The 13,571-nt window shown below is 33.9% G+C and overlaps 1 protein-coding gene across 9 annotated transcripts in view; it reads right to left on the reverse strand.

Moving 5' to 3' along the window:
• CPLANE1 (ciliogenesis and planar polarity effector 1) overlaps positions 1–13,571 on the reverse strand; it is a 254,183-nt gene that overhangs the window by 113,895 nt on the left and 126,717 nt on the right. For 6 of the 9 annotated variants that reach the window (XR_005210980.1, XM_037799359.1, XM_037799363.1 and 3 more), the window contains 10 exons: positions 11,793–12,086; positions 10,845–11,600; positions 9,513–9,679; positions 8,293–8,425; positions 7,352–7,406; positions 5,059–5,163; positions 2,987–3,055; positions 1,923–2,044; positions 1,412–1,610; positions 1,035–1,184 (listed from right to left, as the gene is read on the reverse strand). Coding sequence is in view for 8 of the 9 variants with exons in the window: in XM_037799359.1 (XP_037655287.1) it covers positions 1,035–1,184; positions 1,412–1,610; positions 1,923–2,044; positions 2,987–3,055; positions 5,059–5,163; positions 7,352–7,406; positions 8,293–8,425; positions 9,513–9,679; positions 10,845–11,600; positions 11,793–12,086 (2,050 nt within the window). In the remaining variant the exon portion in view is untranslated. The remainder of the gene's footprint in view (positions 1–1,034; positions 1,185–1,411; positions 1,611–1,922; positions 2,045–2,986; positions 3,056–5,058; positions 5,164–7,351; positions 7,407–8,292; positions 8,426–9,512; positions 9,680–10,844; positions 11,601–11,792; positions 12,087–13,571) is intronic. The other 3 variants (XM_037799357.1, XM_037799360.1, XM_037799358.1) reach the window with 3 other exon arrangements.

The following is a 13,571-nucleotide window of genomic DNA, read 5'->3' on the forward strand; positions in this document are numbered from 1 at the left end:
TTTTCAGAAGTAGCCTGGTGTGAAAAATGAAGAAAAACCAACAAGGTACTTAAGTAGCCAAAGACAGTTGGTTAGATGCAACCCTCACCACTACCCTGTGAGGCTGAACTTCACAGATACCGAAGTGAGGATTAGATAAAGTTAATTTACTTGCAAAAATTATCAAAGTTGTTATGTGACAGAGCTGAAAGCCTCTTTTCACTTCCCCACATACTTTCCCAGCTGAAAAAATGCCAGGTTGATATATCCACCCTCCAGTACCCTGAACCCTAGCAGCCCCATGACAGGACAGAGAGAGAGGGCAAAGGTTTCGAACTCTGAAATGTAAGCACTGACTTGCATACACAGCTGCAATACACATGTCCTCAGGCACCCCATAGTGGACCTTCTTGTCACTTGTCCCTTCCTGGTGCCTCATATCTCCTGAGTGCCCGCATTCAACACACAGTGAACAAGTACTAATGTACATGGTATCCAAGTATCTGAACACCATATAGCTGGGTGTAGTTTTCGCAACAACTATGGAAGCCAGATGAAACATTAGATCTCTATTGCAGGAAGTCTAATTGCATATTAGATTAATCTAATCATCTATGGGATATAACAACTAGGTTTCAAATAAACAATTCTTATAAATCTTGCAAATATTTTATAATAAAGCAATCTGATTTATGACTATAAAGCTGAATATTTTACTAATAAACTGTTGGCTACTATGTCTAAATCAAAACACTCATGAACTCCCAGGATATTTACTGTTAGCCTCCATTAACTGAGAAAACACATTTGCAAAAATAGATCTGTAATCTCCTTACAAAATATCCATAGGTCCCAGCTTTGGAACCACGACTCTATCTCATTTACCTAACTGCTTCCACTCTCCACAGCAAGGAAAAATCCTTTTTCTAGTTTCTTTTGCAACTATCCAGTTTTTTGTTTTCATTTTTTAACTATCCAGTTTTACTGCTTATATCTAATATAATAGTAATTTGTAATTCAGGGAAGCAGGGTTGCTATACATCTTGGCCATTTACCTCTGTTCTGATGTACTCCTGATGGTGTAGGTGAGGTGATACCAAGATCCTTTACTTCTGTAATACCTGCTCTCCAGATTCTTCCATCCAAACAGGATGGAGAGACTTTTGCAGGTTTAAAAAATAAATCCGTGGCAGAATTGGAAGATTCTATCAAGAATATGATAGGAATACAGAGATTGATTCTAAACTTCTAAACAAAGTGATCAGGAGATTAATAGAACATTTTAGAATATGAATATAAACATATAAAAGCACAGGAGGTTTGGGGGTTTGTAGGAAGACAGATAAAAGATGCAAATTAGGATAAAAATGCTATATTACAGAATTTTTCAAAATGTATTTAATATACTTAAGAAGTAGGAAAAAATTATTACCTTGACTTCTAAAATTATATGGGGAAACAGCATTAGTAACTGAAGCTGCCATATAATGTAACTCTGCAAAAGACGGGACTTTCAGATGATCACTTTGATGTTTGGTGATATCTGAAGGCTCTTCTTTGACAGGTAATTGTTGTAGAAGAACATCAGCTTCAATGTCAGTCACATTTATGTAAGTGTGTCCAACCTCAGTCAAAACATAAAATCAAAATGTTCACATTCTTTTTACTTTATCAAATACGAAATGTTTAATTCTTATCAATAACAAGGCAAGAAGAGCTTTTATGTGCCAAACTTAAGGAAAGCTATAGGAAGTATGTGTTATACAGTCTTAGTTTATGATATTTTGGGGCATTATACTTAAATTAATTTTTTTATCTTTTTAACAAAATTACATATATTAGATTTTTAGCCTTATTTTGTCTACACAACTGCATAAAGTCTTCATGACCATAAAAATTTTTATCATAAATGCATTATTAAAACTTCTAAATAAAATACAAACCAAATTTGGTAAAATATCAGATGTAGAAGGGGAGAGAAGTTTTTCTGATATTTCAGTGGAAAAATTGAGATTTAGATATACATCTGGAGCCAACAGCTGGGGAACATCCAAAGGTTCATGTTCTGAAAATTAAGAAAAGAAAAATTAAGAATACAAAAATTGTCTGTAAATAGCTTTTAAGTTATAAACTTTATGAGGACAAGTTAGCAACAAATTAAATGTATTTGTTGAAAATCTAAGCAGAAGATTTACGGGTATAAATAAACTATTCTGTTCTAAGGGCTCTCTATTCTAGAGTAATTAAAAACTGAATGCAGACTGAATAAGATCTGCTTTTCCCATATGAATGAGGCACAAGAACAATAAATTATCTAAATTATATCAAGAAAAAGCTATAACTTCCTATTTCTTTTTAAGACATAGTAATTCATGTTTGCTTACTTTATTCAGGAGAATCTCAATAAAGCCAAATTTTAGGAACTTAACCCATAACTAAATTTCTTCACTTTCAACACTTATTTTTGGTTTTATTTATCTGTTTTTATTAACAGTTATATTGAGATATAATCTACACTCCTTAAAAGGGTCTACTGCAATGGTTTTTGTATATTTACAAAGCCCATGACCAAATTCTACCACTTAAAATGGTTTAAAATCTAAATTTTACAGAAATCATTTGCTTCTTATTCAAAAGTAAAATAAAGAGGCCTGTTATAGGAGATCAGCAGACAGCCTACTCTGTGATCTTTTGTCCTAGGAGTCTACTTATATTTTATAGTACTGAATTTTTAATACTTTTAAATTTCACATGTAAAATATAACTCACTGTCATGCTGAGTACTGGAAACTTGGTAACGAGACTTAAATTTAAACCAAATGTTAATTTAAAAGCTGGAAGAAAACAGGAAAGTGAAAATATTTAAATTATCCTTCTATCTCCATTAAACCACCTAACTGACTTAACTATTTGTTTTTATGGGGGAGTGATAACTCCTGTTTTGGCATATGTAGAAATAATCTTTAATAAATCATGTTGTTCTCATAAAAGAAGAAAAAAATCACACCTGATGTGGAAGAAATAATTTCTTGATTTTTACCACAATCAGAAACAACTTGAGAAGCAGCTTCCTTATCTTGTAATAAATTAGAAGAATTGAGGCAAAAAGAGAAAATAGAAAAAGGAAAAGAATTTCACAAACACAAGAAAAAAATAAATGCAGATAATTAGATATTTTGTACAAAAGGTAGTGGAAAAGTAGAACAACAGCTTAACAATTTAATTTTTAAACAATATGATAATTTCCTATTTTATTATTGCTTTATTCTGGGACTGATTACCTGGATGAATAACAGACTCCTAGCAAAGAGGCTGCCTTCATTCTACAAAGCAGCAAAGGTAAAGGACGTCTAAAGGCTTTCTCAAAGCCTTGCTCAGGATGAAGAGCATTTAATAATGTTTCTCAAATGCATACTCATCAATGATATCAAAAAACTCTATACGTGCACAACAAAAGGAAATAAGAACAAGATGCCTTTGTTTAATCTATCAGATTGGCAAAGATAAAAAAAAAAAGTCAGGTAAATCATAGTGAGGATAAAAAAGACTCTCATTGCAGGAAGATACTTGTTGAAGTATTATTTACAGGAGGACAATGGGAACCTACCTACTGCATTCAACAATAAGAGATTAGTTAAATATTTTATTGCATAGCCATTAGAAGGGTCATGCTTACAAAGTACTTTTTGATGACACAGGCAAATGTTTGGCATAAGTAGATGTAAAAGTGAAAAGCAAAGGATACACACTGCAGGTATCTCTTGTTAATGAAATCTAATCCATTCCTGAAACTATGTTAGAGAGTGAATTTTCAGATACCAAGAAACTTTATTGCATTATTTTAAATGGAAATAAAAGGTGTCCCATTCAATTTTCACAAATATCATTAGACTACTCTTGAATGCCTAAATGCACCAAGGATTACTACATAGTATAAAGCATTTTAAACATCAGTTTTTAATTAACATTCATTTAACTCATTATGTGCAACAATACTGAACATATCAGATATGAAATACTTTCAATACTGCAGCCAACTTGTACTATAATGTAAGTACACACTGAAATAATATGTTAATGATACAATTTAATTTCAGACTGTTCCAATGTACCCAGAAAAAAACAGATTGGAAATCAAAGGGTTAAACTTTTGGAAGAAGCTAGGGAAGTTAGCAATAATATCTGATGGTGAGTATTCAGATAATGAGGGACCCTTGTGCTATTTACTGTATCTAACTATATAAAACACAAAAAGAAAAAATTGACGTGTTATTTCTAAGTAGTGTGATTATGGTTAATTTTCATCTTCTTCATAGTTTGCTATATCATCCAAATGTTCTGATGATCCTATACTATTTTGAAAATCATTTATAAGGTTTTGTATACAGTTAAGAAAAACTGTTTACACTGTGTCATAAAAAAGTATTACTAAGACATAATGATGAATTGTATTAATGAGGAGGATTATCAGGCACATTTCCAAGTAATAAATTCTCCAAGATTTATCACCTCTACTCTTGGATACATATATATGCACCCTTCCCACACTAAACCCAATCTAGTCCTCCTCCTAATTCAACTTGACTAGCCATAGCCCCAGGCCTCTCAATCTTAGACTGTCAATCTAGAGAAGATAACTAATGGTACAGAGAATCCAACTTGAAAATGTTATTTTTATTTGGCTTAGGATGTATTCTATGGCATTTCTGAACAAAAATATCTATTATGTTTTACTCATCATGAAATTAAAAATTTTCTTTTTTAGAGAAGCCATGGGTTTACAGAACAATCATACATAAAATACAGGATTCCCATACACCACCCCACCACCAACACCTTGCATTGGTGTGGAATATTTGTTAAAACTGATGATAGCATATTTTTATAATTGTACTATTAATTGAAGTCCATGATTTAATTTTAAATGTAAAATTTCTAAAGTATGTACCAGGGTTGAGGACAAGAATTTCAGTTGAGTAACTAATATCAAAAAACTTAAAAATTCTATTTAAATCACTACATTAAAGAAAAAAGTCTAAATACCTTAAATATTGTTTTAAAGAAAAACAGCATTTTTACCTGGGTCTGTATTTGTACTTGCATCCTGACTTTCTACAGCTTTCTTTCTTAAAGAGGCCATGAAATGCAATCCAGCTGAAGAAGTAATGTCATCCTGTAGCATTTCTTAAATATAACATCAAAAATTGGAAGTGATCATTGAGAAGCCAACATAATACTGGAACCCAAAGGCAGAGTCTCAAACTCCAGGGAGGTGAAGTGTCGGGTGTTAGGGTTTTATCAATATGGACTTTCTGAAGGAGGTGGTATCCACATTGGATCTCAAAGGTTGTTCGGTAGAATCAAAACCAAAATTATGGAGGACCATATGCCCAGACTAGAAATCTAAATGTTGTCCTGGCTGATGAATACCTATTGGAAATTGTTAAGCAGAGAAGTATCTATATTGTCAGTGTATGGACAATAGATTTGAGTGGATAAAATTGAAATAAGACAATCAGTTATAACAGGTTGCTACAGCAGTTCAAATAAGGACCTAGTAATGGTGAAGGATGGAAGAGAGAGGATAAATTTAAGAATTACGAAGGACATAAAACAGATAATAAGTGTATAACAAGAGAAAAAAACTAAAGATCCCACACTTGGTCAATGATGCCTTACCCAGCCCAGGTCTTTTTTGCATACACCCATGGGCTACTAATGTCCTTTTTGGGTAATGAATATCCAAGCTGTCCCTGTCAGATAATGCACCACAAAACTCTCCATCCCACTAGCCTGGAGCCCTGTCCAGTTTCATGGTGGCTCCAAATTCAAATAAATGCTTCTCAATCATATACCTGTCTGACCAATCACTTAAGTCCCAACCCTACAATGCTGTAAAAGGCATAGTCCCCATCCACGTGAGGCTTGGTTGAGCCTCCTGCTCCTGGTGCATTCCTCCATGTGCCCTACAAATTGGGCTGCGACTCTTTCTCTAGGACCTGTGAGTATAATAAGCTTTCTTTCAAATATCTCCTATGTTTCTCCTCCTTGCAGCATCTGACCATCCATAGTAAGATCCTCGCAAAACAAAGTGGCTATTTACTGACTAGATGAGAGGGGGAGGGCACAATTCAGACTAACCCATATTTGGGGTTAGGTTGGTAGTAGCACAATGTAGACAGAGGACATAGGAGACAAATTAGTTTGTATGGGGCTGGTGCTCGGAGGAAATGAGCTCATCCTGAGTATAGCAGTATGCCTGAGGTAATTTCCACCCAAGGGGATAAGTTCAGCAGGAAGCAGAATCAAAGCCCAAAATATATTATGGGAGCTTGGGTTTAGATGTGAATTCTCCTGAGCGATCTTACCAGGAAGAGTAAGTAGAATAAGAGAGTAGTGATTAGGACATATCAACCGGATAACTAGGCAATCATTGAAAATGACACTGTAGAAGAATACTTGGTGATATAGGAAGATATCTATATCTACTGGTATGTAAATATAAGTAAGTTATAAACAAGTATAGGAGCTATCTTTTTTATTTTATAAATATCCCTACATATTTTTATCTGTATATTTGCAGAAATATACACACACACACATGCGCACAGGGATATTCATAAAATAAAGTCTGCAGGAATATTAACACTGGTTATCTCTAGGCAAAAGCAGTATGAGAGATTTTAGTTTTCTTTTTTCCTATTTGAATTTTCTAAATTTACTCCAATAAATATGTATTACCTTTACGAAGGGAAGAAATTCATTTTTAAAAATGAAAAAGCAGTTTGAAGACAAACAGGTAGGAAAGAAAAATGCCAGACAGGTTAGGAAGTTGAGAGATTGAAGCTAAGCAGAGATCTCTGGTTAGTTTAGGCATGCAGAGACCTGATGAAGGGCAGTAGCAGTGAGAAAGGAAGGGAAGACCAGGTCAAGGACTAAGTGAATGAACAGGAGAATGGAGTACAGGGGCAAATCAAGGATGAGGTAAAAATTTGGCCAATTAGGAGACTAGTGGTATCAGTAACAGTCTCCTAATTTAAAATTTAGACATGTTGAATTTAAAGTGAAAGTAGAACAGAAAGATGAGAGAACACAGGACAGTACATGTATATTTGAGTGTCATCAAAACCATTTAAGAGCTCACAATGGCTATGTTTCAGTGAAACTTAATATACAAAAACAGGCATGGGTGCAATCTGGCAGGTGGGTTTGTCAACCACAGATCTATTGGATAACCTATCATAACGCACATACATAACATCTTGCCAAAGACAACATGAAAAGAATTTAGTCTCATTTTTATATTGTCCACCTCTCTAGAACGTATCATAATGCTGAACTTAGGCATTACACGAATCACGCATATACATACCAAAAGGAATATCAAAGCCATCCAAAGACTGGGAACCACGGTGTTCTGGTTGCTCCTAAATGAATCCCCAAACGATCAATCTGTGATTAACTCAAAGACACTTATTATTTTGGAAAAAATATTCAATGTTCAATTAAAATATTCAATAGCTATGAAGATTTTTTTTAATTCTTAGGCACAGGTTCAATTCCTATAACTCTAAAAATAAGAGGACTTAAACCTCTTTATTTACTCTATCCAAGTAACTCGACAAGAGTTCACTAAATTCTTAAGTCAAATAATAAAAAACAGCATTATCAATTTAATGCAGTTACTAAATTAGTATGCAATTCTCCCATGGAGAATAGCTTTGATACTCAATTAGTACCCACATTACATCAAAATCTTTCACTGACTCAACAAACATTTTTAACATGAGCCTACAGACATTTTAAAAAAATCCTTCTAAAAACAACTACATTCTGTTCCCTTAATCTGATGTTGCAAAAACAGCTAAATAGACTGTCACCAAATTTAGAAGTAATGTTTGAAAATATCTTAATTAAAACATAGGTTATATCACAAACAAAACTCATTTTGGGAAGTCCTAGAAGCACCTCAAACAGATATGTCAAACTGTAACTGGAGAAGCCCAAATAACATACAATATGCTTTAAGGTGTTCTAGAGAGGAAGAACAAAGAATGATCTCAAATACAAAAAAGTCAAAAAGGAGACAAACTACAGTTGTTGATTTGCCACCAAGCTGCTTCTCACACTCACAACTATATATCTACTTTTCCATGGAAGGAAGCAACAGGGACATATGTATTTAGTGATGTAAAAGATTCTCCTGATCACATTCAGAAGATTCCAACAATCAGAAGACTAGATAATTCCCAAATACTTTCCAAACTCTAAACATGCAAATGAGGAAAGAATCTATAAGTAGTTTTTTTATACCTTGGGTTTCATAACTATTTCTGAATCATTATCATTAATGATGGAGTCCTTTGGTTGGAAAGACACTCTTGGTTTTCTCCTCAGTTTCTCTAAATTTTTTTCTTGCAGCTCTTTCTCAGCTCGTCTTCTTTGCCTATAAAAACAATAGTACAAAACATGTTTTTACTGCTTCTGTAACATGTTTAATCATCGTTTTATCCTATTAAGGAGACAGTTATCAAAATTATGCTATATTATTTTCAATAGCATTTAACTAAATAAACAAGATATTCCTTTATAATACAAGCAAATATAAGCAAAAAGTCAAGGAAACACGAAATTTATTTCTAGTTCCTCTACTACTAAACTACTCTGTGTTAGTCATTGGAATCTCAGATCAGGGCTATATGTTTAGGTAACTTTCAAATGCTCTTTCTTCTGCAGATTCTAAGATAGAAATGGGACCAGATCTTTCTATCTGTCTATCTGAAGAATTTAAGCACACTTAGGCATCTCAGACATATCCCAGAGCATGGTGGAAAGAGGTCCCAAAAGCTAGGGGAAGACTTACTTTGAGGAGGAAATACATGGAAAAGGTGGAAGGAAGGAACCATTTCTGGAAAGAGCACCTGGTAGTAGATTTTAGGGTTTGATAAATGTGAAATTTTAAAAGTATTTTCTAGACTTAGTAATAATCTACCAGTCAACACATGTTGTTGAATATCCATTATGAGTAAAACGTCATAATCAGAGCTCTTCATCAGAAGTCAGAGCCTTGCTTTTTTTACACATACATTTCTTAGTACCTTGTGACAATTTACATCACCTACTTTGTGCTTATAAGATTCTGGAGGATATGTTAACATGAATAACAATGATTAATTATTAGCTCAATGCACTGAATAGTATGTGGAATATTACAAGATGCCAAATATTTGTGTTACAAAAGATGGCTGTTCATCCTGTTACAGAGAAAAATGCAAAGGAGTTCTTTAGCCTATGAATGGTGGGAAAGAATTCCTTAAAAGAACTGTAAAAATAACAGTATTTGCTTCGCAATATAAAAATTTTCCTCATTACAAGATGTGTTTAAACGCATGACACTTGACAAGGAAATTGTATATGCAATTATGTGTAGGTTCAGAGACTGAATCAAATGACTTCCATTTTAATGATTTTATAATAAATAAAGTAGTTGCTGGTATGTGATATTCTCAAATAAAGTCTCATTTAACACTTGCCTTTTTTTACTGTCCTTTCCTTGTCTTTCTTCAGATGGTTCTATTTTAACCTTTAAAAGCTGAAATTGTCCAAGATCGCCTTGTTCAAATAAATTATGTGTTAGTCCCTGTTGGCTTTGTTTAAATGAAATGAGATTTTCAAGTGGGATAAGTTGTGGTTTTTTGTACTATAAGAAAGAAAAAAGCATAATAATTCAAAATTACAAACCTGAATAATGCAATATGTTAACCAAAAATTGAGAAAAATATTTGTTTAAATTAAACTAAAATGTATAAGAGAGAGAACATATCAAAGATAAATTAATTTGGACTGGTAATCTGAGCACCTCAGTCTTAAAGAATAAATGATCTTAGAGTGCTGCAAGTTTCAGCTGGGTCATTGTATTTCGGAAATTAAGCGAGAAGTATTCATCGTCTTAATTTCTTTACCATATTAAAAATCTTCCTTCTTATAATTATAAAAGAAATAATATAATGTCTAGCCTTTGATTCAAAATTATCTGAGATGGGAAGAGAGAGGTGGGGCTGAGGATAGAACAGATTAGCAAAATGCTGATATTCCTGAAGTTGGGTGATGGGAATTTGGGAGTTCATTACAATATTCCCTCTAATGAAAAATTTAAAAATCTTTCTCAGAATGTCTATTTTTCTACTCCTTTAATCCTTTCTTCTTCCATTCATAATATGCTTGTTAGAAAAGTAGGTAGGGTAAATATCTTTCCTTAAAGGAATGGACATTTCTTTTTCCAGTACCAGAGAAAGAATTACTCAACTACTTCCCTAAGACAGCATAAACTCACCTAAAAAATTAGAAGCTAAACAATTTTAATTTTATCAATCACAGATTATACCTTTAAAGAGGACTTGGTGGCTTTATAAAGATTCAATTTTGTGTTTTAAAGTACTTTAAAAAGCTACCATTTTATTACATACACAACTACTTACAGGTCTGGGTCTATTTAACAAGTGCAATCCTTCACAGATTTGAAAACAATCATATAACAATTGCCAGGAACCTCAAACTCTTTCTCTCTCCACACACACACACACACACACACACAAAATAAGAATACCTGGTAATTTAATTTACTTATTCTCTGAGAGATGATATATCTATGAAAGAGTCCAGTAAATTTTGGTATTTATGTACAAGACCTAAAACCTTTAAATATCCAACAGTTATTTTAAACCTGATTTTATACATTATTTCCTATAACAGAAGCATTCTTTTAAAAAGAAAATGTGCAAGAGCTTTTCACTGAACAAACAGTATTTATATAGTATGAATAATGCAAGACTCGGCTTTTGTATCACCCTGCAAAAATTTATTACCATGATTTCTGGAGACAGACATGAATGGAGTAATGAAAGTCTTGGGCATTTTCTTTCTTCTGTTACAGTTCTGATGGGTACTGAGTGTATTGATGCTCTTGAGGCAGATGAAAACACAAAAGGAGGTTTAAATTGCAGGTGCAATAATGGAAGCCGAAAGGAATCCTGAGGAGATATCTCAAGGGGCCCGGGTTTAACATCAAGGAGTTTTTCTGGTTTTATAAATACTGAAGAGTCCTGCTGGGGTGTCAAGTTTTCTTGCCCAACGTACTGATCTAAGTTCAGATGTTTAGGGATTTCTGTATTTACAGTTTCTGCCCATTTTTTCTGCTCAACTGCCTTTTTTGTAGCCTCAGTATTATACTGGTTCAAATTCAAATGGGATATTGAAGTAGTGTGCACTGGTCTCTGAGGCAAAGGAGGCTGGAAGGAATCAGATAATCCCCAAATCACTCTAGGTTGTGGCAGAGGCCTAAAGGAAACTTGTGGGTCTCTTCTCATAGGTAAGAAAAGGGGTTTGAATTCATGCTGAGGCTGAAACTGAAGCAAAGGAAAACCATCACCAGGACTGACAGATTTTGCAGTTGGGATAAGTCTAGGCGTCTTCTGAATGGCAGAAGATGTAGACAAAAGGGGAAGGTGAGTATCTGCAGTAGAAGCTGGAAACAATGAAGTTGGTGATAATTTTTGAGATGTTGAAGTTAGTCCTCTATTCTGGGGTTGGCCTTCTAATTGAAATAAAGGAATACTCCCATTCTGTAAGAGGAAAAAGAGATATTATGTAAGTTTCGAATATATTACAAATTCCTTATTGTGTAAATGATGTTCAGTGTTCTGTCTTGAAGGGAGTGGAAAGTTATAATTGCCAAAAATGTTATTTACTCAAGTAACAAAGAACTAACATGTGAACTAGTAGGACAACTTTAATGGTACTTTTACATGCAGTACCTGTACATTTCCATTATTGTCTTGATCAGTTTGAACAATTCCTTTATGGAAGTGTGGGCTGTTCTTGCCAGACTCTCTGGTGTACTCTCCCACGGACTGCGATTTAATGAAAAATCTGTCCTTAAGATTTCCACTGGTATCTTCAACATCACCACTCCCTCTTATGGGGTTTGATACTTGGCTTCCCACCAAAGGCACAGATTGAGATTGCTGTACAATTTGATGTATATTCGGGAGGTTAGCAAAGGATGACCCTACTATCTGCATTAGGCTCATGAAGTTAATCTGTTGCAGCTAGAATAAAACAAAAAAAATTTTTTAATCTTAAAATAAAACGAAAAGAATCTAAGGAAGCATCAACAATCATCTGAATATTCCAAAGTAGTCATACCTCTGTCTCTATTTCTGTCAGACTCATGAATGCTGAGCAGTAGGCATAGCCAGGAGAGATGTAAAAGAAAAAGTGAAAAAAGAATAGTTTCCTATTCTCAAGCAAGCTGTCCATCGAGAATATGAACATGTATTCATCAATAAGACTTGGGAATTTTTATAAAGCAGTTTACCTAAACATCCCAGGGATCACAAAAGAGTGATCTGAGGGAGTGGGATGAAGATAATCAAAGAAGGAATCTTTGAATGGTGTCTTTGGTCAGGTTTTCGGAAGAGAAAAGAACATAGAGTACCAAACAAGTAAAGAGTAAATGTTTTCCTTGGAAGTACTGATTGGATAACAGGCAAAGGCATGCACCAGTGGTTCTCAAACTTTGCTGCAGTTATAATCACGGGAGCTTTTAAAACTCTCAATGGTCTGGTCATACCCCATACCAATAAAATCAGAATATCTGGTAATGGGAGCCAAGATCAGTCGTTTCAAAAGATGTCCAGGTGATTTCAATGTGCAGAAAAACTTTGTGAATCACTAGCATACACACTGGCTTAGCCTGAACAGGAAATTTATAACAAGGATAACAAGAAGATAGATCAGTACAGAAGTTCTCAAACTTGAGCATGCATCAGAATTACCTGAAGGATCTGTTAAACCACTGTGTGCTGAGCCCTGTTACTAAAGTGTCTGACTTAATAGCTCTGAGGTCGTACCTGAGAATTTGTATATCTTACATCTAAGGGATGCTGATGCTACTGGTCCAGGAATCACACTTTGAGAACACTGGACTTGTGAGAGTATGGTAGGAAAGGAATAAAAGTAAAGGCAGGTCATGAAGCATTCAAGGCCAACAGAAGAATTTGTACTTAATAAAACAACCCAATAGGGAAATGCTGCAGGTTAAAAAAAATACAAAAGTTTCTTTCAATTATAAAATAATTATATGCTTATTATAGAAAAAAGAGAAGTATGGAAAAAGAAAATAAAAACAATCAACAATCCTATCACTAGAAACAACTAGTATTGAAATTTTGGTGTATTTTTTTTCAGTCTCTGCATTTTTAGAACAAGATGATATCATATAATATACAAATTGTACTTACAAATTTACTGAACATTTTTAAATAGGAAAACAATAGTATTAAAACAATATCTGAAAAATATCCTAGAAAATGTATATATAACAAATTTTGGAGCAAAAAACAATGGAAGTTTGAAGTGCTAAGTATCTAAGGTTGGCTTTAGCCTTAGAAATAGCAAGGCTATGCTGATATAGTGTGGGCAAAAGAATCAATGGTGCATAGTAAAACACTGGATATGGGTAGTGAAAGAAGGCAAAGATGACCCTCTAAAACAGTGATTCTTAATCATTTGTGAGCATTAGAATTACTTGG

This window comes from Choloepus didactylus, chromosome 11 (genome assembly GCF_015220235.1).
Source record: "Choloepus didactylus isolate mChoDid1 chromosome 11, mChoDid1.pri, whole genome shotgun sequence".
In the NCBI taxonomy this organism is placed as follows: Eukaryota; Metazoa; Chordata; class Mammalia; order Pilosa; family Megalonychidae; genus Choloepus; species Choloepus didactylus.